The sequence below is a fragment of the Canis aureus genome, chromosome 11 (assembly GCF_053574225.1).
Source record: "Canis aureus isolate CA01 chromosome 11, VMU_Caureus_v.1.0, whole genome shotgun sequence".
NCBI classification, from domain to species: domain Eukaryota; kingdom Metazoa; phylum Chordata; class Mammalia; order Carnivora; family Canidae; genus Canis; species Canis aureus.
The window spans coordinates 25020239-25043477 of NC_135621.1; the positions used below are offsets into that span (position 1 = coordinate 25020239).

General features: G+C 59.4%; 1 protein-coding gene across 4 annotated transcripts in view; it reads left to right on the forward strand.

Moving 5' to 3' along the window:
• The window catches only part of SCUBE1 (signal peptide, CUB domain and EGF like domain containing 1), a 135390-nt gene that overhangs the window by 73237 nt on the left and 38914 nt on the right, over positions 1 to 23239 (forward strand). For 3 of the 4 annotated variants that reach the window (XM_077914200.1, XM_077914203.1, XM_077914204.1), the window contains 3 exons: positions 2976 to 3101; positions 7248 to 7364; positions 9866 to 9955. In XM_077914200.1, coding sequence (XP_077770326.1) covers positions 2976 to 3101; positions 7248 to 7364; positions 9866 to 9955 — 333 coding nt within the window. The remainder of the gene's footprint in view (positions 1 to 2975; positions 3102 to 7247; positions 7365 to 9865; positions 9956 to 23239) is intronic. The other variant, XM_077914202.1, reaches the window with a different exon arrangement.

The following is a 23239-nucleotide window of genomic DNA, read 5'->3' on the forward strand; positions in this document are numbered from 1 at the left end:
AGGCTGGTCAGTAGGGATTGTAGGCCCATGGGATACGAGTAGTCAATGGCAGGAGACAACGCTGGGAAGAGGCTGGGAGGGCAACTCCTTGTATGTCTGTGGGCACCAGGGAGCCAGAAAAAACACACAAGGAGTGAAGGACGATGCTGGACTCAGCCTACCATTAACATAGCCCCTGATGATGGTCAGGAAGGCCGTTTGGTGGCCCCTACCCACTGGCCAACCCCTCTGGGCAGCGAGGCTCTCAGAAGACCTGATGAGAGGCTGCATATGTCTCAGTGGTCCAGGAGATCTTCTCAACCAACAGCCTCCTCTGAGGAGGGGCTGCCTAGCCTACCCCAGGTCCCCCCGAGGAGCTACACTTTCTCTAGATCTGCAGAAGGCACCGGGCTTCAGAACTCAGTGGCCCCCATAGAAAGATCTAGTGTGACAGCACCTACCCTGTCTTGTCTGTGAGGCAGAGCTTATCGCTCCCACTTCACAGAAGTGGTTTTCTCTGAGACACACAACTAGTGAGAAGCCAGACTCATACCCACAGCTGCCTGACTTTACAGTGATCTAAGAATAGCCATAGGTTCGCAAGGGCCAGTGCTAGTGCTGCACCTCTTCCCCACTGCCCCTTCAGGGACCTCTCCTGGTAGCTTGGGCATTCACACCGCAGAAATGGGCAGGTGAGGTGCATCAGCCCCCACCCCACCAGCTGTCCACACCTCCCTCCAACGCCGCTCTGCAAGGTGTGCGCATGTGCTGCCGTGGGATTCAGGGAGAGTGGGGCGTCCCTCCATATGCCCTGGAAGCTTCCTGTGAGGAGCCCTGGCACTGAAGTGCATCGTTTGGTCAGCTTTTGGGTAGTGGGTCAACCCGCATCAGTCTGGCAGCGTGGTCTGAGTGAGAAAATCCAGGGGAGGCCAGAGGTCAGCATGCTGAGCACAGCACAGGCTTCACTCGGTGCCATCTCACCATTTCATTGAAGTTTAGACTTTTTAAAAATCTTCGTTGTAGCTGCCGGGGTGTGTTTTGGGTATGTTAGATCTCAGTTGCCCCAGGCCCGTGCTTACAGCGGGCAGGGTCAAGCCTGAGCTGGTCCTGGCCCACCTGGGGAAGGGAGGCCGCCAGCGTGCCCCCGCTGCGGTTTCCTCCCCTCTCCAGGGCTGACTCCTCTTGTGTCGGACATGGAAGTAAGGTCTCAGGGCGCCGTGTGGGCGGACAACAGCCCTTCCTTTCATCTGCCTTTAACTTCTTGATGGACTTGTGACCTACAACCTCTCACTTGACCCCTGATGACCTCATAAATTCTGGAAACTCCTCACAAATCACCATGAAGATAAACATTAACTGGGGTCATCTGAAGGGGGTCCAAGCCACTCCAAGCAGGCAGGGAGGGAAGATCAAGTCTCCCGAGGCTGGGGAGAAGGGGGGCGTCCCAGGAACCATGGGTGACTGAGGGAGAGGCAAATGGCCCACCCAGGGGACCCTCATTGTCCCTGTCATGCCAGAGCCCTCAGAGCACATTTCGGTGTAGTTCTCAGCATGCACGGACTGGAGGCCAGGCCCCTGGAAGCTTGAAGTGAATGGTCCACGGTCCCTGTCCTGGAGAGCCAGGGCAGCCCGGCTCTGCACTCCCACTCTCTTGGGGGCAGGAGTGGGACAGAGGTTTGCAGTCTGAGGCACTGGTCCCAGTCTTTGTGGTGCCTCTCAGTGCCCCGAGGGCTTTGGGGCAGGTGTCTTAACCCTGGTTTCCCCACCTCTGAAGGGGGCGCTTGCCCATATAGGGGCAAGGGGCCCCAGAATGCACCCAGAACATTGCTGCTGCCTAGGGGCTAGTGCTAGAGTAGAGTCTTAGGAAGCCTGGGAGGAGAGGAGCGGGGACCCCAGCCGGCCTGGAGGACAAGCAGGAAGGGCAGGATGGGCAGGGCTCCAGATAAAACAGCCCCCTGCAGCTAGAGGGTGGGCACACTAGCAGGGGGCGGCCCAGCCCTGGCACTCTGGGGCAGTCACCTCGTTCTGAGGAGGGCTGCTGCTGGCTGCCCTTGTAGGTGAGGCTTCCCAGAACAAGGTACCCCAGGTTTGCACACACTTTAAGAGGAAACCTGCCAAGCAGCGGGAATGTTGGGCAAAGATCTCGGAAATGGTGACACGTGTGTTCCTGGACTTGAAACATGCTCTGTGGGGTACAGGGTTGTGCAGGCCGAGCTGGAAGCCAACACCAGATCATGCAGGGCTCCACACTTGAGAGTGAGGGTTCCAGGTTCCCAGGAGCACTGCCATGACCAGGCATGGAAAGAGACCCCCTCTGGCAGCTGGTGGGGGGTGGTATATAGTTCAGGGCACAGCTGTGGGGCTGCTGAGGACGAGCCTCTGCTGCCCTGAGGTCCAGCAGACCAGCGCGGCAGTCTCTGGCTAGTGCAGGCACGCGGTGAGGGGTGGCCGTGTGGGACAGTGCCCCCCCCCGGGGGGGCACAACTTGCAGGCCCGCCAGGGCACATCTACCTAGGGCCGCTGCCCGCCCACCCAGTCCCCTGACCCAGCAGCACTCCTCTCTGGGCCCAGCCCACAACCAAATCTCCCACTGTCTCACAGGGGACACGCACCACCTCATGCAGACTGGACACTGCCACATGCCACCCCCACCTGCCTTAGGAAACTGTCCGAAGCCCTGCTTGTATGTGGTTCTGTGATCTGACCTAGGGCAGGGGCGCTGCTTCCATGGGTCCTCTGGAGTCATTCACAGTGCTGCTCTCAGAGGGAGGCCTAGGACCACTGTGACCTGGACACAGTGTCGTTGGTTCCTCCCCGAGTGTGCTCCACGAGGGTGGCTAGGTGTACACCCCTGCGTGTGTGGATGGTGTGCATGCTAACAGCAGCCCAATGGCACTGCATTTGACGGTGACATCATATGGGCCACCTCTCTTCAGCCTGAAATTTCTCTCTTCCCTCCCCCCGGTCTCCTATCCCTCTCGTCTGTCTCTTCCCAGAGGGTATGAACTGCATGAACAAAGACCACGGCTGTGCCCACATCTGCCGGGAGACGCCCAAAGGTGGGGTGGCCTGTGACTGCAGGCCCGGCTTTGACCTTGCCCAAAACCAGAAGGACTGCACACGTAGGTAGATGGAGGCAAATGGGTCAGACATCCCCACGCGTCTCCTGCCATTGCTTCATGGGGGGCGGGGTGGGTGTCTGTCTGTCCAGTCTACTGGACGTTGCCCAGGGAGGGCACTCAGCCCCTTGGGGTGGGGAGGACAAGGTCCTTGAAGCTGGGGAGGCATGAGGGACGGGGGTTGTGAACTCTGGACACAGCGTTTTCCCCACCTGGAGTAACACCACCGACAGCCCCAGAGCGGGACCCTGCTCAGTAGCCCTGCGGTGCCCACTGTAACCCCGACCCCAGAGACCCACAGGCCCCTGAGCCTGAGCTCTCGGGTGGGGATGGAAGGCCATGCTACAGAGGTCTCTGGCTTCTAGGTGGAGCAGGGCAGCCCTTGGTGAAACTGGGTGGTAGGAAGAGGGAAAGGAGCTGGGCGGGGATGGGCCGGGGGCGGGGGGGTTGGTGGTGGAGTCCAGCCCAGCCTGTGCTGACCTTATTTCCAGGATCACAGAGCAGAGCTTTGCCATCTGCCCATGCAGGGCCCACTGTAAATTGTGATGCCCTGTGAGATCTGCGGTGAATGAGGCCTCTGGCCCAAGGTGCCTCACCCTGGAGGGCAGCCGGCATGGGCTCTGACGTTATGCAGCCTCTCAATGTGGTCACCCTGCTCCGCAGGAGTGGGAGCCAGCAAACCAAGTAGGACCAGGGCTGAGCACACAAGTCCTCAAGAGCTTCTGACCCTGCTGCCAGCAGCTGCGGAGCAGGTGGGGGGGGGGGGGCCTGCTCACTGGGCATCTGCCATACCTGTACTGGTGCCAGGTTTGCTCTATGGGTACAGAGAGCTGAGGGAGACTGGTGTGAGCACTGCTCACATCTGGCCAGAGACAAATACTTCATTCCGGGCCCGCTTTCTGATGCAGAGAAATAGAGTGGAGGAGTCCGAATCCCACTCCCAGTAGGGAAAGCAGCCCCTACCTTGCCACCGGAATGGGAGCCCGAACTGACCAGCTCTCACCAAGAGAATGGCCTTCCTTTCCATCCTTTATTCTGTGGAGAAGAAACAGCTGGCCCTGGCTGGCTCACCAGCCCGTCTTTGTCCCAGTTGTCATCAGCTGCCTCTGGGTGCCTGCCACACCTGTCCTAACCCATGCTCTCCCCAGTCACCAGGATCTAGGGGACCCACATGCACTAGACACAGTGCCTGTCTCCACAGAGCTCATGCTCCAGCCCCCCCTTAGGATTTGTCCACTCCCCAAAGTGAAGATGCTTCCTTCTGGCCAGGTACATGCTGAGATGTGGCCAGCCTTCCTCTTTGTTCCTGGGCTTTCCTGAATGTGGTCACCGTGGGCAGGTGCCTGGTTCCAGCCCCAGGACTCCAGCCAGGCCTTCCTGTCTTCTACACAAGACGATTCCTTTAGCTACAGAGAAACTGCTGCCACCTGGCACCCTTCTAACAGAAAGTGAGGAACTCCAGCTCTCCCGGTCCTCCAGACGACGGCCAAGGACAAGCATGTGTGGAGTGGGCAGGCCTGTTGACAGGCTCAGCTGGAAGTAAAGAGTGTGCCTTTACTCAGCAAGACTGGCCAAGCCCTGAGCTGGGTGCTGGGGAAAGAGCCACAGGCCACAGGCAGTGGCTGGGACTGACTGACCCATCTGGGATGAGCACTGCAAGGGGACAGTTTGCTCAGAGGCCATCTCCTGAAGGGCCAGCCTGACGCAAGAAGTCAGGGACAAGTCAGGGCTCTCTGAGTAGCAAAGCTATCCCCACGCCCACCCCTACCCGAGAAGAGAAGAACTAAGCCCTTGCCCCCCAGTGTTTGCTGGTGGAAGAAGCAGCAGCCCCACCCCTCTACTCAGTGGCTAGGTATCTCCAAGCTGTATGGAGAATCTGATAGCAATCCTGGGGCCAAGGAGCACGTGAACACACTGCAGCCCTCCCATGAAGGGTCCGCGCAGACGGCCGTCACTCCAGTCAGCTTTGGTTCCTGCTGCCAGGTCAACATGCAGAGTTCATGCGACATTAGCACTGAGGCTCTCCCTCTAGCCCTCGAGGCCAGGTGAAATCTAGGAAATTCTAGATCTGGATTTGGGTTGAGGGCTGAGGCCTAGCCTAGCCAGCCTCTGCGGGCCAGCAGGACCACAAGGCCTCTGCACCAAACTCTCATCTCTCCAGAGTACAGGACCCACCCAGGACGAGAGGTTTTCTCCAACCCTTCTTGGTCGTCCCAGAGCTCAGGGCGCCAGTAGTACCTCCCAGTACAAGCTCCATGTAGGCTCTCTAGGTACTCATGAGTTTGGCCCTTGAGGTCCATGAGATGCACAAACCCCTGTGTGAGAGGTGTGGGACCCTAAGCATGGTCCTCCCTCAAGTTGCCTGCATCCTCCTCAGAGTCACTTGTAGGGCACGGCCCATTTCTGGGAGCCCAGAGCTTGCAAAGAACCATCTACAGCATTCTCGCGGCCTCAACACCACTCCACCCTGGAAAGGCACGTGATGTTCAGGCCAAGGCAGGGCTGTGCCTGGGGCTCTGCCTTCACCTGAGATCTATACTACTCCATACTCTTGGCTTCCCTGGGGCTCTTCCTAGGCAGAGAGACGAGCTGTTTCAGAGATGAGAGAGTGTGGCGGCAGGCCACCGGGCTCCCCAGGAAAACCAAGGCAAGAGATGCTCCTCTGGAGAAAGGGCCAGAAGGCTTTGTGCTCCACGCCCCAGCTGTGCTTCCTGAAGCAGTTCGGCAGGGCCTTGAAAGGTCCCAGAAGTTGGGCCTGTTCTGAGAATGAGACATTAGCTCTCTGTGGATGAGGCAGCCCCAAGAGCCCCTCTCTGGTTGTGAGGACAGCGTCGGTTCACATCCTTCTCAGCTGCCAAGGAGAGGCATGTGCTGCAAGGGTCACCGCCATCCCTGGGGCAGATGCCCTGGGGGCCGTGTGCTGTGCCCCTGGTGAGCACGCTACCTGGGAGAGGCAGCTGCGGGACTCCGCTCTGGAATGCTTGGGCTCCATCTCCAGAAGCTGCCACCCCAGGGCTTCCCTCTGGCACCAGCCCTGCTCGTGAGCCCACCTACCAGAACAGCATTAATCCCAGTTGCCAGTTCAGCATTTTCAGCTTGATTGGTCTGAGATTAATTTTTGCATATTTGATCTTTAGGGTTTTGCCAAATAAATTAAGAGTGTAGGTGGAACTGTAGACAAGGTATTGGGGAAGACACCCTGTCCTTGAGGTCCTGGCATGCCATTTGCATACAGGTGATAGGCACCCTGTTGGCTTTCTAGCTGAGTAAAGCAGGGGCTGCAAGAGCCTCTCCCATTGAGATCTAGGATCTCCTCTCACCCTAAAATGTGGTAACAAGCGGTTTTCTTTTTAAATAAACTTGAATTTATCATTTTTCCTACTTCAGACTAGCTCCTTTTTGTTCAGCCCCTTTCAACCAACCCAGGTTGCTAATGCTGTGAAACAGTTTAGGATTCTGGGCTGAAGGCCGCCAGCTCCTCTAGGCCACGGACACTGCAAACTATGGAACATGTTAAATAAAAGGTCATTTTTTCCAAAGTGCATGAGAGGACATTAATTTGCCTATGTCCCGGCTGTCTGGAAATTGCCTTGGGAGGATCCGGGCTCTGAGGGGACAGAGGCTGAGACGGCTGCTGGGACTAGGACAGACTCGACTTCTGCAGGGACACCCCTCCACATGCCCAAGACCCAAGCAGAGAACAAGCTGTGCAAGAACTGAATGTCTCCATCAACACAGGCCCGCTGCTACCTTCTCCCACCTTGCAGAGGATTCCTGCCATTAACAGACATTTGTCCCATCAGGACAGGCAGTTTCTAAGTGTCTGTGGGACCTAGGATGTATAAAATTATCTATCCCATTCCTCTCTTCACCTGACACCCCGAGTCTGTCAGCTGGTGCCAGCTCTGTTTGAAGCCCACACGACCCAAGTCCATTCCCGACTCACCCCAGTTCACGTCTAGGGAACAAGCAGTTCCACCTGAGACCCTGGAGGGGCTGAGGTCCTGGGAAACGTGTGCCTGTTCACTAATTATCTTATACCATCACTTTGCTCCCCATCCCTTAAGAGAAACCACCAACACCAGTAAACTAATCGTCTTTGTTGTCATTCCTTTTATACACACGTATGTACATTTTGGGCCTAACTAGTAACCTGTAACTATGGAAACGGAGGCTGCCAGCACAGCTGTGAGGACACGGACACGGGCCCCATGTGTGGCTGCCACCAGAAGTATGCCCTCCACTCAGACGGTCGGACGTGCATCGGTAAGTACGCACCTTTGCCAGGTGCTGGCACCCTTGTGCCACCCTGTCCCCCCCCCATAGGGTGCGCTGTGTGGCCCTGAGGCTGGCCAGCACCCCACTGTGTCCCGGTTTCCAAGAAGGAAGCTTAAGGGAACAAGAAAAGGAGCACCCCCACGGTACTGATGGGCTGGGAAATGTCCCCAAGGGAAGCCTCCTGCAGAGACTTCTCCAGGGCCATCCAGCCACCCAGGACCAAGCACCTCTGCTTCGTGTCACTGTGGGTTTTCTGCGGGTCCTCTTCCTCAACATGGGGATGGTCTGTAGGGAGGAGGGTCGGGTGTGTGTGCCTGAGGAGGGCAGCTTGTTTTTAAAGCACAGGGGTTTCTTCCCCTGATGGGAGGACACACAGCATATCCATTTAACCTGCACATCGGGCAACATGAGCTGCCCGGCAGTCTGGAAAACCAAGAGGTTTTCTCAGAAAGCGGCTTTAAGTCTTCATTGCCTAGACCAGGGGAGACGGATGGGAGAATCCCGGGGGGCTCTGGGTGTTAACTGCTTTCCACTCCTGAGCTAACGGGGTTCTCGCCGGACTTCTTCTCCCAGCTGGATCCCTTCTTCTCAGCGATGCCCCTTCTGTCACCTTACCTGTCCCATGGAGTCTCAATTTGAGTTTTGGTCACCTCCTTCCTCCTGTTCCTTTATTTGCAAGAGGAAGGTAGAGTATTTGTGGTTACCTCATGCCATAATCAGTAGTAACTTCTCTCCCCACTCAAAAATAACAGCAAATCTCTCAACTGAGAAAAAGAAGAATTTCAAAGTTGGTACCCACCCAACTTTGTTCATCCTCTGCTTTCTTTCTCTTCGTTGTTGGCCAACTTCAGAAGCCCAGTCAGTTACCACATTCTTTTTTAACGGGGGGCCCCCATCTCTTATTACCAACTCTGAAGCTATTTCTGGAGGGACTTTCAAGTAACAAAACTGGGGTGGCAAGCAAGCTAAGCTGTGAAGCCAGAGTCCGCTGTCGCATCCTGTCCCTGTGACTGCTCCCCCGTACTCCGGGGAGCCCGGCGGTGGGGAAGGGGGTGCCAGGGCCGGGGCGGGCCACCAGCGTCTCACCCCAGTCCCGGCTGTCATCCTGGGAGCTGCTGCCCGCGTGGTTCTCCCCTTCCTCTGTGTGGTCTCCTCTCAGACGGCCGTTTTGGTTTCATTTTATCTCATTCCTCCCGCTTTTCTGGTGATGGTCCCTGATTGCCTGTCTTGTCTGATAACTGACGTTCATTAATTATTTTCAGAGCCAAAAGCCAAACCAAACCAAACAACAAAAAAAAACAAAACAAAAAAAAAAAAAACTTTTTTTTTTTTTCTCAAAGCAAAACCTGGTCTTAGACCAGTGTCTCTATTGCAGCCTGATCCCATCTAGAACCTCCTCTCCCGCCTCTCTCCCTGTCTCCACTGTCCTGCTGGGGGGCCTCCCGGCCCACCGGCCCCTTCTGTCTCGTCCGCTGGGTCTCCCCACTGTTTGTGTCTGCGGTGCAGCCGCCTCTGCTGGCCACAGGACCAGTGCACACAGCTGCCGGCCAGACACGCCCAGCCTCGTCTAACACATCTTGTCTTTGTCCACCTGACTCATCCTTTCTCATTTTTTTATCTTTTAGCGTCTGCTGCATGTGAAGGTCCCTGCTTGGATCTACTTTCTAACGTAACCTCCCTGAGCCCCTGCCCCCTTGCCTCCCCTTAGAGGCCGTCTGGACCCAGCTCCTGGGCCAGTGCTCCCTGCTGCCTCAGCTCACTGCCGCTCGGGTTCTCCCTCTCGGGAGCCAACGTGTCCACATGTCCCACTGAGCAGAGGACGGCCAAACAGCTAGCCTCACGCGCTCCTCCACGGGCAGCATCCTGGCGAAGCGCCTCGCCCAGCGGCCAGAATGCTCCCGGGCCACCGCCCGGCCCTCCGCACGCTCCTAAAACGACTGACCCACCTGTGCGGCCCCTCCTCAAGCCCTGAATGTCTCGCTCTAGTCCTCTATAGACAAGCAGGCAACCAGCGCTGCCCAAATCGAGCCCCCGTTTTTTTTCTGTCTGTTCGGTTGGATCCATTGTTGTGTGTGGTGTTTGTTCCTCTGTGCGTTTTGTTCTTAACTCTGCATGAGTGTCTGACACGCTTTTCCTGCCCTTGAGACGGGGCGCCTGCTGTGTAGGCACCGCCATCACCGGACCTCGCGGCCCTGTCCCTTTGTCCTGCGCCTCGTCCTGCCTGCCCGCCCTGCCTGCGCGCCCAGGCGCTGTGTCCGCTTCTGCGCCGCCCGCGCCGCGCCGGGCCTGTCCGCTGGGACCCTGGCCGCGTCCCTGTGTGGTCGTCCCCCGCTCTGCCCCCGCCCCGCTGCCCCCGCCCCCGCCCCCGAACCCGCCAGCTCCGAGGCTCCCGGGATTCGCGCCCCGCCGAGAGGCTGACTGTCGTGGGCCGCGGGAAGTGGGCTGGCATTAACCACCGGCTCCGTGTTTGTCCCTTACTTGTGTTTTAGAGAAGGATGAGGCTGCAATTGAGCGCTCTCAGTTCAATGCCACGTCAGTAGCTGATGTGGACAAGCGGGTGAAACGGCGGCTCCTCATGGGTAACACTTTTCTTCCACTTCCTTTGTTGTGCTCGCGCCTTTGTCCGCGTGTGTGCGCGTGCGCGTGCTGCTGTGTCGGTCTGTGCGTGCGTGCCGGCGCGGGGTGTGCGTGCGTGCGTGCGTGCGTGCCGGCGCGTGGGGTGTGCGTGCGTGCGTGCGTGCCGGCGCGCGGGGTGTGCGTGCGTGCGTGCGTGCGTGTCGGCGCGCGGGTGTGCGTGGGGAGCGGCTGCGTGTGCCGAGTGCCCAGGTGCGTGCGGTGGCGCGTGCCGCGTGAGTGGGGGCTGCTGCCCGTGACGCGTGTGCTCGTGTGTGTTTGTAGCGAAGGACCCAGAGCCAGTGTCTCGCGGCCTCCGCGGGGACGCGGGTGCTCCGAGCCCCTGTCCTGGCGGGTCGCCCCAGGTCACGCAGGCAGCGTCCGCCAGGCGGCCCCGAGGCTCAGAAGGAAGGGGGCTGAGCGCAGGGCCCTCCCGGTCCGAGGCTGGCTCTGGGGTTGGGAGACCTGCCACCCGGAGAGGGCGGGACGGCCAGGGCCCCGGGGGGAAAGCGGGGCTCCCGGGGCTCCCGCCTCCGTGACCGGCCCGGCCAGAGGCGGGCGGCAGTGGGCAGCCCTGGCCCACCTGTCCCTGGCCCCGCTCCCGGCACCTGCGTGCGTGGGACGGGGAGTCGGGGCGGGTGTGATGTGGGCTGGATCCAGATGCTGGGAGCTCGCCCAGAGCCCGCTGGTGCTGCTCGGGGTGGCTTGGGAGGCCTGCCAGCGGGGGGGGGCGGGGGGGGCGGGGGGAGGAGGCGGACGCGGCTGCTCTTCCGAGGAGCTCGGTCCGGAGAGCCGCAGAGCCAGTCTGCCCCTCGGTTCTGCGGTTCTGCGGCTCTGCGCTCGCCGGCCGGCCCCCAGGGTGACAGCTCCCCGGGCCTCTGAGCCCAGGAACCCTGGCCCTCCAGGGTGGCTTGAGATGGTCACAGGTGTCTGCGGGTTCTCTGATGGGTCAGGCCGTCCTTGGAGGCTATGGGGCCAGCTGGTGTATTTCCCACGTCCTGCAGGAGGAAGCAGGCTCATCGGGTGCCCTGGCTTGCCCAAAGCACGTCCCTGTACAGCTGCAGCTAGCCGGGAGCCCGCGCCTGTGTGGGCTGTCCCAAGGGGCAGCGTCCCAGGACTGTACAAGTTAGGGCCGCAGGCCCCTGGGGAGGTCCCCTACGTGCATGGTCCTCACATGGACCTCAGAAGAATCCAGGCACCTATGGAGAAGTGAGAGCCCTACATGGGGCCACGGGAGGGATGTGGCCTTACATGTGGGGAGTCAGCTTAAAGCACGTCCTCCCCAGTGAGGCAGTGAGAGCAAAGGTGACCTGGGCTGGCTGATGACGGTGCTCTGGGCAGCCCGAGGTCCTTGCTGGGCAGGACAGGCACAGCCCTGTTTGTCGAGTGAGTCACTAAGGTCCAGAGAGTCTGGAAGATTCACCTCTGGTCACACAGGCAGAAGGGACAAGGTTTGTCTGGAAGCCCCTCTCCACAAGTTCTCTGGACAGGGCTGTTGTGTTGACTTGGGCCGTCTGGGTCGGCCTGGAAAGGGCTGGGAATGGCCGAGGGGTGGCCGTGGAGGCCCCAGCAAGCAGGTGTGCCCACTACCATCCAGGAGGGTGTGGCTGGAGGTGGGTGGTGGAAATCTAAGACTTGCTGGTGCTCTGAGGCCACACGGAGACCCCTCAGCCTCACTTACTGGGAGAGGTGGGCACGGCTGCCCAGGACCAGAGCTCCGGAGCAGGAGCAAGAACTGGGGCCCCAGATGCCCTGTACCCCTCCCCGAAGGAGGCTGATGGCAGAAGAGGGCTGAGCTGAACTGGCGTCACGCAGGCAGGTGGCGAGACGGAGACAAGAGCCGTGGACTTGCTTTTTCTAATTAGAGTCCGTGGGGAAGAGCCTGGAGCAGAATCAGGGGAGGTGAAAAGGGACGAACTGAGAATACTAGTGCCCTCAGCCCAGGTCTGGGAGGCAGAGTTGGGGGAGCAGATTGGGGGCCTCCACACCAGGCGTTGGAAGGGACCAAGGAAAAGGATGATGGTTGCCCTGCCCTGAATTCCCATCTCTCTGACCATAGAAAGCCCCTCACACATCACTTTAGAGCTCATCCTGCCCCACAGGCAGAAAAGGCCTGTCTCTCCACAACACTTACAGCACAGGACGAGCCCCACACCCGAGCTAAGCAACCATCCTCAGAGGCTTCCATGAAAGACGCCATCCAGAGCACTGGTGAGCGTGAGCCCCTCCCGCAAGGGCTCATAACTCTTAGCACCTGTCTCCTCTGAGAGCAGCTGTGTGGCACAGACTTGGGATCCTTTCGGACTTCAGGCTGTAACTAGGAGCCCTCGGTGAGGATGGCTGCTCCCAAACTGTATTAGTAGAGGCAAGGTGTAAAGAGTAAGGGAGGTGACCATCCCTGTCGTGCCCTGTGCTGGTCAGAGCACACCTGGGGCATCGTGTTCGGGACCCAGCCTTGCACGGAGAGAGTAGCCTAGATGGTGAGGGGAACCAGAGTTGGGTCAGCATCGTTGGCCTGTGGGACAGGGCACAGGCAGTTTATCCCAGTGGATCCTGAGGCTGATGGGGGTAGGACCTCGTTCTGTGGCCCAGGAGCAGAGGAGGAAGGCAAGACCCTGAGGAAGGAGTTTGACGGCAAGGTCAGACCCAGGACTGCTCAGCATCTGTGCCCCCTGGATGGCTGCACTGGCCAGCTCTTCCTCAAAGAGCAGAGAAGTGACTAGCAAGGGAGGGTGGCGCTCGAATGCCCTGGAACGGTCTGCTATGAGCAGGGCCCATTGTAGTCCTGGTGCAGGGTTCCTCCAGAGCAGGGTATGTGTGCTGCAGCCATCTGGTGGCTGAGATCCACCCTGGCACCCCTGAGATGCCAGTTATCTCTTGTGCCAACAAGGCTCGTTTTCAGGGTGGATAGGATAAGACCGAGTCAGCGCGGGGTGGTGTTTGCCGGCTCCACAAGGCCCCGTGAGCACATGCCATCCTCACCACTCTCCATAGTGACCACACCCTGCAGGCCCAGGGTGACACCCCCTATTCCATGTCACAGAGAGGGTGGTGGTCTGTAGCAGAGCAGCTAAGTGACCCACCCTTGGGGTCTCAGCTGCACCCAGCAATTGCCATTTATAATTACCCCCAGTCTCAGCCCAGGCTAAGAAAAGGGGCAGTGATGTTTTCTTTCAAAAGGCTCAAAATACGTAACCTTTTCGATTTACATCCAAAGCAGTTAAAATATTTGGACTTCAGGGTTGGCATGATGAATTTCAAATATCTGGCCGACTGCCTTGTGCAAAACACCTGAGTACCCAGCTAAGTTTACCACAGTCCCCCGGGACACTGGTCACAGCAAGACTGATGAGACATTGCAGGTTGTTCTTGTCAGCCCCAGTCCTCAGTCAGACCCTTTCCCACGGTGCGCGTGGAACGGATGCTGTGTTAGCTTCCTGTCGCTGCTGACGAGGTACTGCAATCTTAGTGCCTAGTAGCGCACAAGTGTGCTATCTTCCATAGGTCGGAAGTTGGACTTGGGACTCCCAGGGCTGGAATCAAGGTGTCAGCAAGGGCTGCATTTTTTTCTGGAAGCTTCTAGAACCACCCGCATTCCTTGGTTTGGGGCCTCTTCCTCTGTCTTCAAAGCCGGCAGCAAGGCATCTCTCAACCCTGCTTCCATCAGGCTCTGTTTCTCTGACCTCCCTCCTCCACTTTTAAGGAACCTTGTGATGACATCAGGCCCACTCAGATGATCCAGGACAAGCCTCCATCTCAAGGGTCTCCATTTAATTACATCTCCCGAGTCCTTTTTGCCACGTAGGGTCATGGGGGACTGAGACAAGGACATTTTCAGGGGCTGTTACTCTCCTGACCACAGATGGTCCAGACTTGGTCTGGGAGGAACCCCCCAGGCTGGCTGCTTGTGCGCTCCAGAGGCAGAGCCCCCGTCCGCCCTCTGTACTGCCTTGTCCCGGGTCCACCAATCTGCAGCCACAGGCTGGGGGCTGGCAGCGTGGGATGTGCTGGTCCGAGCTGGGCGGCCTCTGCAGGGGGCCAGTGTGGGCGCCCACCACTTCCTGGGGCAACCTCCGTGCACATCAGCCCGCTCGCTCTGGAGGCCTCTTCCTCCTCACAATGTAGTTACGCCGCTTGACGGTCCGAAGGGGCCTTCCAGTCAGCCCTCTCCTGTGAGCCTTTGGCAGCCCTGCAAGGCAGCTGTCCCCACTTTACAGAGGAGAGTGAGGCCCTGAGATGGGGACAGACACAGGTCAGTGAGCACTGGTCTGGGGCCTGAGATCTGTGGACTCCCACGCCCAGGGCCCTAAGTCAGGAGTCAAGCAGCCTGAAGCGCGGCGGCCCTCCCGAGTGGAATCTGCCCTCACAGTCTGCCCACTTGGGTCCCCCTGAGCCCAGGACAGCAAGGGGCTCCAGGTCCGGTGAGCACAGCGATAGTTAGCCCAGAATGCCACTTCTCTGGGCCGTGCTCTGTCCCAGCGTCCACTCCCCTCCCAGCCACCCTGAGGGTTGGTGCTAAAGCAATTCCCATTTTACAGATGAGGACACAGAGGCCCACAAAGGTACTAGGAGTCTCCCCCTCCTGCACTCCCACAGCCGGCACCTGCCCATCACGCTCCACCTCTCTGCCTGTGAGCCAGGGTCCCCTTCCCGAGTAGGCATGGTACCAGAACACTTTCACCTCACCGGGCTCCCGGGGCTGTGGAAGTGTGGAAGGGCCGTCACGCACATGCCTGGGGCCTGGTGCACGGGGGAGCCGCTGGGAGAGCTCCAGGAAGGGCCAAGGGGCTGGAGACCTGGAAGGCCGGGCAGGACCAGGGAAAGCAGGACTGACACTTAGGGAGTACAGGCTGAGCCCCGTGCTTTCTCCAGCCTCATTTAATCATACAACCACCCTGAGATGTCCGGCTGATGTCACTTTTCTCGATACGCACCCCTCCCCCGCTCTCCACTCCTCTGCCCCCCTTGGGGGCCGCCCACGTGCCTCTTTTCTACACCCACCATCTCCAGGGTCCATGGGCCACTCTGATTTCCCCAGTCTCCCAGGCCACCGCTCCCTACTCCAGTTCCAGACCCACACGTCAGTCACCTTCTAGAAGCCACACACATGCAGCTTCCTGCCTTGGTGGGCCATGCCACCACCACCCTTTACCCAGGTGCCATCTTCCACAGTTCTACCTGGAAAAGGTTCATCCAGACCTAACTGGACTTTCCTTTCCACCCCTACCCTCACTTCTTGCCCCTCCTCCACCAGCACCTTATTTAGTCATGAGCCTGGGACTCCCCTACTTGGGGCCAAGGCCAAGTCTGTGCCAGCTCTGATGGCCTTGCCCAGAGCAGGGGCGCAGGAAGGGCTGGCTGGCTCAGAGCATGAGCAGAAGCTTCCTGGGGGATATGCCTCAGGTTGAGGGGGCCCTCGCTGCTGCTCGCTGTTCACACAGGCTGGCATCCAGCTGGGAGAGAAAGGGCAGACCCGGATCCTGAACCCCAGGCAAGCCTGGCAGTGGGAAGGGGCTCAGACAGACCTGAGGCAAGGGAGGTGATGACACAGGGTGGTTTCCCAGGCCAGGTACTCGGCAGGGAGAGGCTGGTCAGGCCTTGGGCCAAGCTCCAGGCACTGTGCTCTCACCCTGTCCGTGAACTGGTGCCAAGGGCAGCTGGTCTCTAGTCAGCTGGGGACCCCAGCTGTGGTCCTGAGCGCCTGGCCTCAGTTTAGCCACACGCATACATGCCCTAAGTGCTGGTGGAAGGAGGTGGGTCACGGTGACCTGGATGAGTAGTCAAGGGGGAGAGTGTAGGGTGGAGGCAGGGTGCTGGGCAGGGCACTGGCTGGCCCAGATGGGAGCTGTGGCTTAGAGGGGCATGACTCACCCCCAGCCTCCCAGTGAGTCTGAACAGATCCAGGGTTCCTGCTGCCTGGGCCCTGGCACTTTCAAGAACCAAGGCTGGCTGGATGGAGCAGCCCTACCTCTGCCCCTGCCCCAGAGAGTCCCGGAGGACTCACCCATAAGTCCTTTGGCTTCCTCTGGAGCCTGAGGCCTTACAGCCTTCCCTTCTCTCTGGGCCGTAGATGAAATTTGAGCCTGGTTCTAGCCAGTCTGTATGTCCATCTCATAAAGTATAAAAACCATGAGAGATGCTCCCTGCATGGACACAGCTAACACAAGGACCCCTGAATGTCACTTTCTAGCCCCCCAGAATGAGGGCAGGGGTGAGAGCAGGGTCCTGGAAGCTGGGGACATGCTCCCTCCCGACAACAGGTCCAGGTCATGTGTCCCCTGCCCCGCAGCAGGCAGGCAGGCTCTGGGGGCAGCTTCTGTGAGGGAAGACTGCAGGATGGGGGGTGGGGGGTCCCTGCCGCTGTTGAGTGGTGGGGTCGGGAAGAACCAGGCAGAAGCGTGGGCTAAGGCCCCGCTGGGTTTCAGAACTTGCAGCAGGCAGGGGTTTTGGAGGCACAGCACCTGGTAGAGAATCCTCAGGCGTGAAGCCGGTGTGGATGTGGCGTGGGCTGGGGGTGCTCGTGCAGCTGGATGTCAGAGGGCAGGGAGTGCAGAATGGCTTTAGAGGGAGACGGATGTGGTCAGACCGGCAGGTGAGGTGACCCCCTGAGGACTGAGGGAGGTAACGCCGTCCTCATCTGGCAGAAGTGACCCAGCCCAGGGAGGTGAGGGCTTAGCCGGTGTCCCATGGCTCTTCAGAGGCTGGTGTTTGTGGCTTCCCCGGGGGAATCCATGCTTGGACCAGTGAATTGGGCACTGGGGCACCTGGCCTGCCCCACTGCTCCCCTGGGTCGCCTTGGCCAGTCCCTTCCCCTGTCAAAACTTAAAGAAAAGCAGTGTTTGGATCTCTAGCCTCTGGGGCTGTGTTGAGGATCACCTGGGACAGTGGCACCTGGGCCAGTGCTTGCTCAATCACAGTGGAGGCATCAAGGGTGAGTCTCAGTCACTTACCAGCTCCCAGGCTTTGTGCAGAGTGCCTCCTGGTTGGTGGCAGGGCCCACAAGCCTCCCTGTGATCACATCCTGGAGCCTGCCCTCCCACACAGCCAACCCCTGCCCTGCACCGCCACAGAAGGATCCCACCTACATAGCTCCCCCACTCTGGGAGCTGCAGGTGGAGAGGAGCCCCCCCAGGTGGGGGTGGCTTGCCCCCACTGCTCCTCACACCACCCCTGGCAGCTGGGCACACTTGGCCCCCACATGCTCCTCCTGGGCCTCAACAACCCCTGTCCCGGCCCCTCCCTGTCCTGCCTTAACCCTGGCCTAGGTTTTTTGGCCCCGCGGGATTTGCTCCGGGTGGGTCCCAAAGCCCTTCATGATGTGACCCCAATGCCCCCTAAGGGCCCGCTTCCTGCTGTTTTTACTGGTTGACATGACTCCTTGGCCTGCCACATTCAGGAGGGCCCTGGAGCTTAAACTCCGCAGCACAGATGGAAGGCACCCCAAAGAGTCCAGGGCATCATCCTCTTACCAGTACAATCTTTTGTAGATCTGCCCTCTTTGGAGAAGCCCGGGTCCCCCACCCACTGCTGCCCCCGCCCCAGCCACCTGGGAAGGGATGGCCCACCCTATCTTGCTGCTTGCTCTGCAGGCCCTCCCTTGCCTCCCTCAGGGCTCCTCTGGCTGGCTCCAGCCAAGGGCAGGCCCAAGGTGGCTGCAGACCTGGTGCCCGCAGCTGCCTCTTGACCAAGAAGTAGCCAGAGCTCCGGTCTTCCCACAGAGAGATTTCCAGGTGTGTCCCAGGGAAGTTGCCAGGGTTTCAGGTTGCTCAGCCAGGCTGTACCTTTAAGAACTACGCATTGTCCTTAGAGGCCCCGGAGTGGAGTTTTGCTAACAGTGAGCCTTTCTGGTTTGTTGTGGTGGCTCAGGCTCTAGAGCAAGACCTGAGCTCTGCCCTCACTTCCCCAGGGACTAGCATCGTCTCCAGGGGCTGAGGTCTCCTCGTGTCTCTGAGCTGTGGTTTTCTCTTTTGCAAAAAATGAGTTGTTGTCTCCGAGGCAGCTTGGATGAGATGCTTGGTGTGGGGCACCTGGCCTGCCCACTCACCTCCATTCTTTCCTCCACCTTCTCTTGCCCAGGCCATTGGTGCTTTACTAGGGCCCTGGGAATACCAGGCCCAGGCCATGAGGAGAGAAGCCTGGGGCCTGCCTGACCTTCGTCAGGTCAGAGGTGGTGGTGCCATAAGAAAAGGGCCCTACAGAACCAGCAAGGGGAACAGGTGCCTTTCAGAGGCCAGCCAGGCACCTGCATTCTGGACCCTTCTGTGAGGTCTGCCCAGCTCACAGGCTGGAGCTCTGGGACGGAGGGTGGGCAGGCTCCACGTGCCAGCCTCACTGGCCCCAGGAAGTCACAGGGTAGGAGGGAGGCTAGGGGTGCACTTGTGCTAAAGGCCCCTCCGGGAAACACAGACATTGGTGTACGGGTGCTGGGCATCACGTCCCTTGGCCCTGGGCTGTGCTCTGACCTGTCTCACTGAATCCCTGCAGGTGTCAGGAATCTAAAATAAGGCTTCCCTCTGTTGAGCAGCCTCTGGGCTAAGTCTTTGAGCACCTAGACATGGAAACGTTCCCAGCAACTTGCAAGGGCGCCCTTCGTGTTACAGATGAGACTGAGGCTCAGGGAGGAGCAGCTGACTCAGTGTTACACAGGCCTGCTCTTCCCACGACACCACCCCACACTCCCTCCAGGGCAAGGTAGGCCAGTGACCCACAGCACCTGGCCCTCAAGGGCTCAGGAAGTGGTGGCTGCTGGTGGTGGGTGTTCTGGGAAGAAGGGCCTGACCCCCAAACCTCCACGATCCCATGTGGTGGGAAGGACAGTACAGGGCTGAGGAAGGGTCACCAACTGAGCCCTCATGAGCCCTCCGTAGAATGGGTGTAATGATCCCACCTGAGGATCGCCTCCAACAAGAAAATACGTGTGAGCCCCCTTTGTCTGCTCTCAACACCCCCTCCCCTTAGTAGCCAGAGCAAAGGCAGGAGCCAGAGGCCAGGAAAAGGCTCGCTGCCATGGCTCTGCTCCTGCCACCTGCATTAGTATAAAACCTCTGTTGAAGAATCTTCCCCAAGGTCTGCTCATCTCGCTCCTGGTTGACCTCTTCTCTACCCTCGGCCCCCACCCCTGTTGCTACAGACTGCCAGGCACTGACCCTTGGGTCCCTTGGGTCCTGCTCTCTGAGCACCAGTGTGGAAGTCCCACCCACCAGGCAGGCCCATGAGAGGGGACTGCCCCTGAAATCCTGAGGCTGCCCAGTGCGTCCAGAAGACAGCTCCAATGATACAGCAGACTGCCCTGAGCAGGACCAGGTCCTGGGTAGATGGAGCTCGCGAGGTGATGTGGGCCTGATGGCCCATTCCTTCCCCACAGCTGGGCCAGAGTCCGCACAGGGCCCTGCGAGTCGCATGGTCGCCCACCTGTGTGCTACCAGGACAGAGTCCAGAACCCACCAAGGCTGCCCCAGGGCCAGGCCAGCTCTGAGAACCATGAGCCAGGGGCCTGCTGGATTCAGATGTGGCAGAGGGCAGTGCTGGGGACCAAGCGAGGCTTCTGAGGCTTCCTTTCCCACTGTCCCTCAGACCCCGACGTGGTACCCCTTCCCCATTGGGGCTGCAGCCCTGGCCCCTGCCACTGCCCTGCCTCTGCCTCCATGCACCCCTTCCCCCACATCACATCAGACACCAGTGTGTCCCCCAGGACCCAACTGTACTCAGAGTCCCAGGTGTTCCCGGGGCGAGGTCACCAGCACCCAGCTGTCGGTGCATCTCCCCACACGGGGAAGAGCCGCTGTCTGCAGACGACTCTCAGGAGGCAGCGTGGAGGTTCCAGGCAGAGCTGGAGGGGCAGTGTGGTTAGGAGCCAGGGTGGCAGGTGGCAGATGGGTGGGCCCTGCTCACCACTCCCTGTCGAGTGTCTGGGGATGTGGCTTCTACTGTCAGCCTGAGGCCTCGCTCTTCTCACTCACCCGAGGGACTTCGTGAGGGAGACCAGCCTCACTGTGCCAGCATAGTAAGGGACATCAGCCTGCTGACCATGCCCTTGACGGGCCACAGGGCCACCCAGAGGTCAGTGGGGTCGGCGCGGAGAGACAGGCAGTGAAGGAGAGCCCAGCCAGTGTGCGGAGCTCTGCCAAGGAACATGACTTTTACCCCAAAGTGATAGCCATGGAAGGCTCAGGAATCAGCTGAGGGAGGAGAGATCAAAGGTCAGAGGGCCCATGGCTGCGCTGGGAGGGCCTGTGGCTGACCCCTCTCCCTCACTCGCTTCAGTTGGTCTTAGTAGCAGAAGGGCAGGAAGACCAGCCCTGAGTGAGGTCTCAACAGGCTGCAGCAAGAGCTTAGCCCTAGGCTTTAGGGCTAGGGCAGCTGTGTGGGCTGACAGGTCTCTGTGGGTCACGGGGCTCACACCTCAGCTACCAGGTCGGAGCCTCCGGGGCGGAGCCTGACACCTGTACTGCAGACAGCCTGGGATTCCCCGGATGGCACAGGGAGACAACCACAGCCCAGAGATGGGAGGATCCTCGGCCTAAAGTCCCACAGCGCATCGGGAACTAAGTGTGGCATTCGGGCCTCTGGCCCCACGTCCAGTTCTGGTCCAGGCGCTCTCGGCCAGGTGAAGTCACTCGCCTGCGGTCAGCCCATGTGAGCTTCCACCTCGCCCAGTGCCCATCACTCTGGTGCTGGTGGACTCCCAGGTCTTCTGTGCTATCAGTTCATCTCAGGCACCCTCTCCTGCCAGGCTCAGCTTGGGGCAGGGGCTTGGTCACCTCGCTCCACCTCGTTCCTCCAGAGGCTTGTTTTTTCATCTCGGCATTCAGCAGTAATCGGTCCTGTGCTGGGCATGGGGTCACCCTGACACAGCTCTTCCTGGGGATGGAGTGGTCTCTGGGGAGGACCACCACCAGAACAGGAGCCTGGGGCCTAGGGGAGCCAACAGGGCTCAGGAGAACTTAGAGTGGTCTCCTGAGTCGTGAGGGGTGCACAAGCCTGGCCCAGGGGAGCCATCTGTGGACCTTGGATGTGATGGGGTGAGCCCAGGGGAGGTGGGCCCAGACTCCCGTGAGAGGGTCAGGGTCCAGGTCCTATTCTGTCTCCCCCGGTGAACCATTGACCCCTGAGGCCTGGGGCAGCGTCCGGCTCAGCTCCAGCTCTTCCCTCTCAGCCAGCCAGCACTAAGGAGTCGTTCCCAAAGTGGTGGTTAGAGCAGTGACCTAGAGCATCTGCTGCCCTGCTAGACTCAGGTGTCCAAAAAGCCAGGGACTCTGCGGCACATCTGCCCACACAGAGCAGCAGCCCAGATGAATCAGCAACTCACTGGGTGCTAAGACTTCATGCAGAAGTTTGAGGGTGAGCATGTGGTCACTGTTGTGACCATTCACAAAGCACCGTGATGTCCACATTTGTGTGGACCTTGTACAAACTCCATGGTAAATGCCATCACCTCCCATATCACATGTTGGGAAGCTCAGACTCCAGGAGCAAAGGGGCTTGCCTGAGGTCACAGGGCCAGGTATGCAACCCAATTTTCTGACCCCACTGCTCATGGTTTAGCCACCACACTGTAACAGAGACTGTCCTCCTCAGGCCTTGCCGGACTTTGCCCCAGACCTAGGGCAGAGCAAGCAGGCAGTGCCAACCCAGGCAGGGGCCCACTGTCCAAGCCCAGGGCTGGCCTCCCCTGCCCGCATCTGCTGTGTCTCTGCCCAGTGCCTCTGGCAGGGCCTGGCCCACAGCGGCAATGCCCCAGGGAAAAGACCGAAGACCAGCCTGGTGACGCATCCAGGGTTTTCCCACCTGGTTTACTCCCAGGCCCCTTCCCACTTTAAGCCCCACCCCAGGGCAGCCTCCAGCCCAGCCCTGTGGGGTAAGGCTTCTCCCCTCTTGCTGGACGAGGAGGCCAGGCACCATCTCTGCGGCCCCACCACCGCAGGCTGCTGGGACGGCCCGCATCAGAGGCCCGGCTCGGGCCTGGGCTGGCTCACTCATCAGTCTGGAGTCCCACAGCCTTGGGTTCACATACTGTCTCCTCCAAATAACTGAGTGGCCTGAGACACAGGGCTGGGTTCACAGGTGTGTGACCCGGTACGTACCCTTGCCCCAGGCCCTGCCCTCAGAAAGGCCCCCCACTGGTTGAGTGCTCTGTTGCCTCTGTCTTGAAATTTTTTTATTTTTGAGCAAGAGCCCTCATTTCTATTTTGCACGGGGCCTCGCAATATGCAGCTGATCCTGCCTGGACAAGGTATTTAACTTCCTGAGCCTCAGTTTCTCTGTCTGAAGAAGAAGCCAGCTTCTGGGGTTGCTGTGAGGCCAGTGGATATTAGTGGATGAGAAGATCCCCTTTGTCGGCAGTAGAGGGCTGTGCCCTAGGAGGTTTTGTTCCCCTTGTTGCTCCAGGGGGAGAGGAGAGGCTTTAGAAAGACCCAGTAGCTCTCATGGGGAGGCAGGTTCCGGGAGAGACTAGAGGGTTCACAGGGTCCCAAAGGAAAGTCTTCAGATCCCTGGAACAGCACTCTGGGGTTTGGCTTTGCCCTCTTCCCCTTCACAACCCTGATGGTCTGGCACCTGGACTCCAGCCTCCCTTGGCAGTGTGTGCTTCTGGATGGGGTGCTGCCTCACAGGGCAGGATCACATTTACACCACTGCAGCCCCCAGCTCATGTTTGCCATTTGCATTCAGGGTGATCCTGCAGTCAAGGGGGAGGACAGGCTATCTGGTTTCTGCATCTGAGACAGTGGTGGCCTAATACCAGGCCTGGGTGGCCTCTAGTCTTGGGAAACAGAGGCGAGGCTGCTTTTTTGAGATAGCGGTCCAGGGGGAGTGACCCAAGCTGATCACCACCCAAGGCGAGGAGCTCCCTCAGCAGCTCCCAGTAGCCTCTGCTTGGAAACTCGCAGGGACGAAGCTCTCAGCCCCACCCAGGCTGGCCTGTCCTAACTGTAGACTTCAGTCCCCAACCCCTACTCTAGCCCAGAGGACTGGGTACTCTCTGTCGTCTTCCTTTCTGTGTGTATCGCATTGTGCTGTGTACATCTGCTAACCTCAGAATGATAACAGCCACCAACCCTGTGCTGTTGAGGGGACCCTGGGGGCTGGCACCTGGGCAGGTGCAGAGGCCAGGGCAGCATAGAGGACAGGCTGGTTGCTGGCTGGTCACTCCACTGCCCCCTCCCCTGCCCAGTACAGGGCCCGGCCTTTGTGAGTATTGGCTCTTAGCATTACTGCAGGAGCATAGAGGCTTTGGCTACCCAGAATGAGGC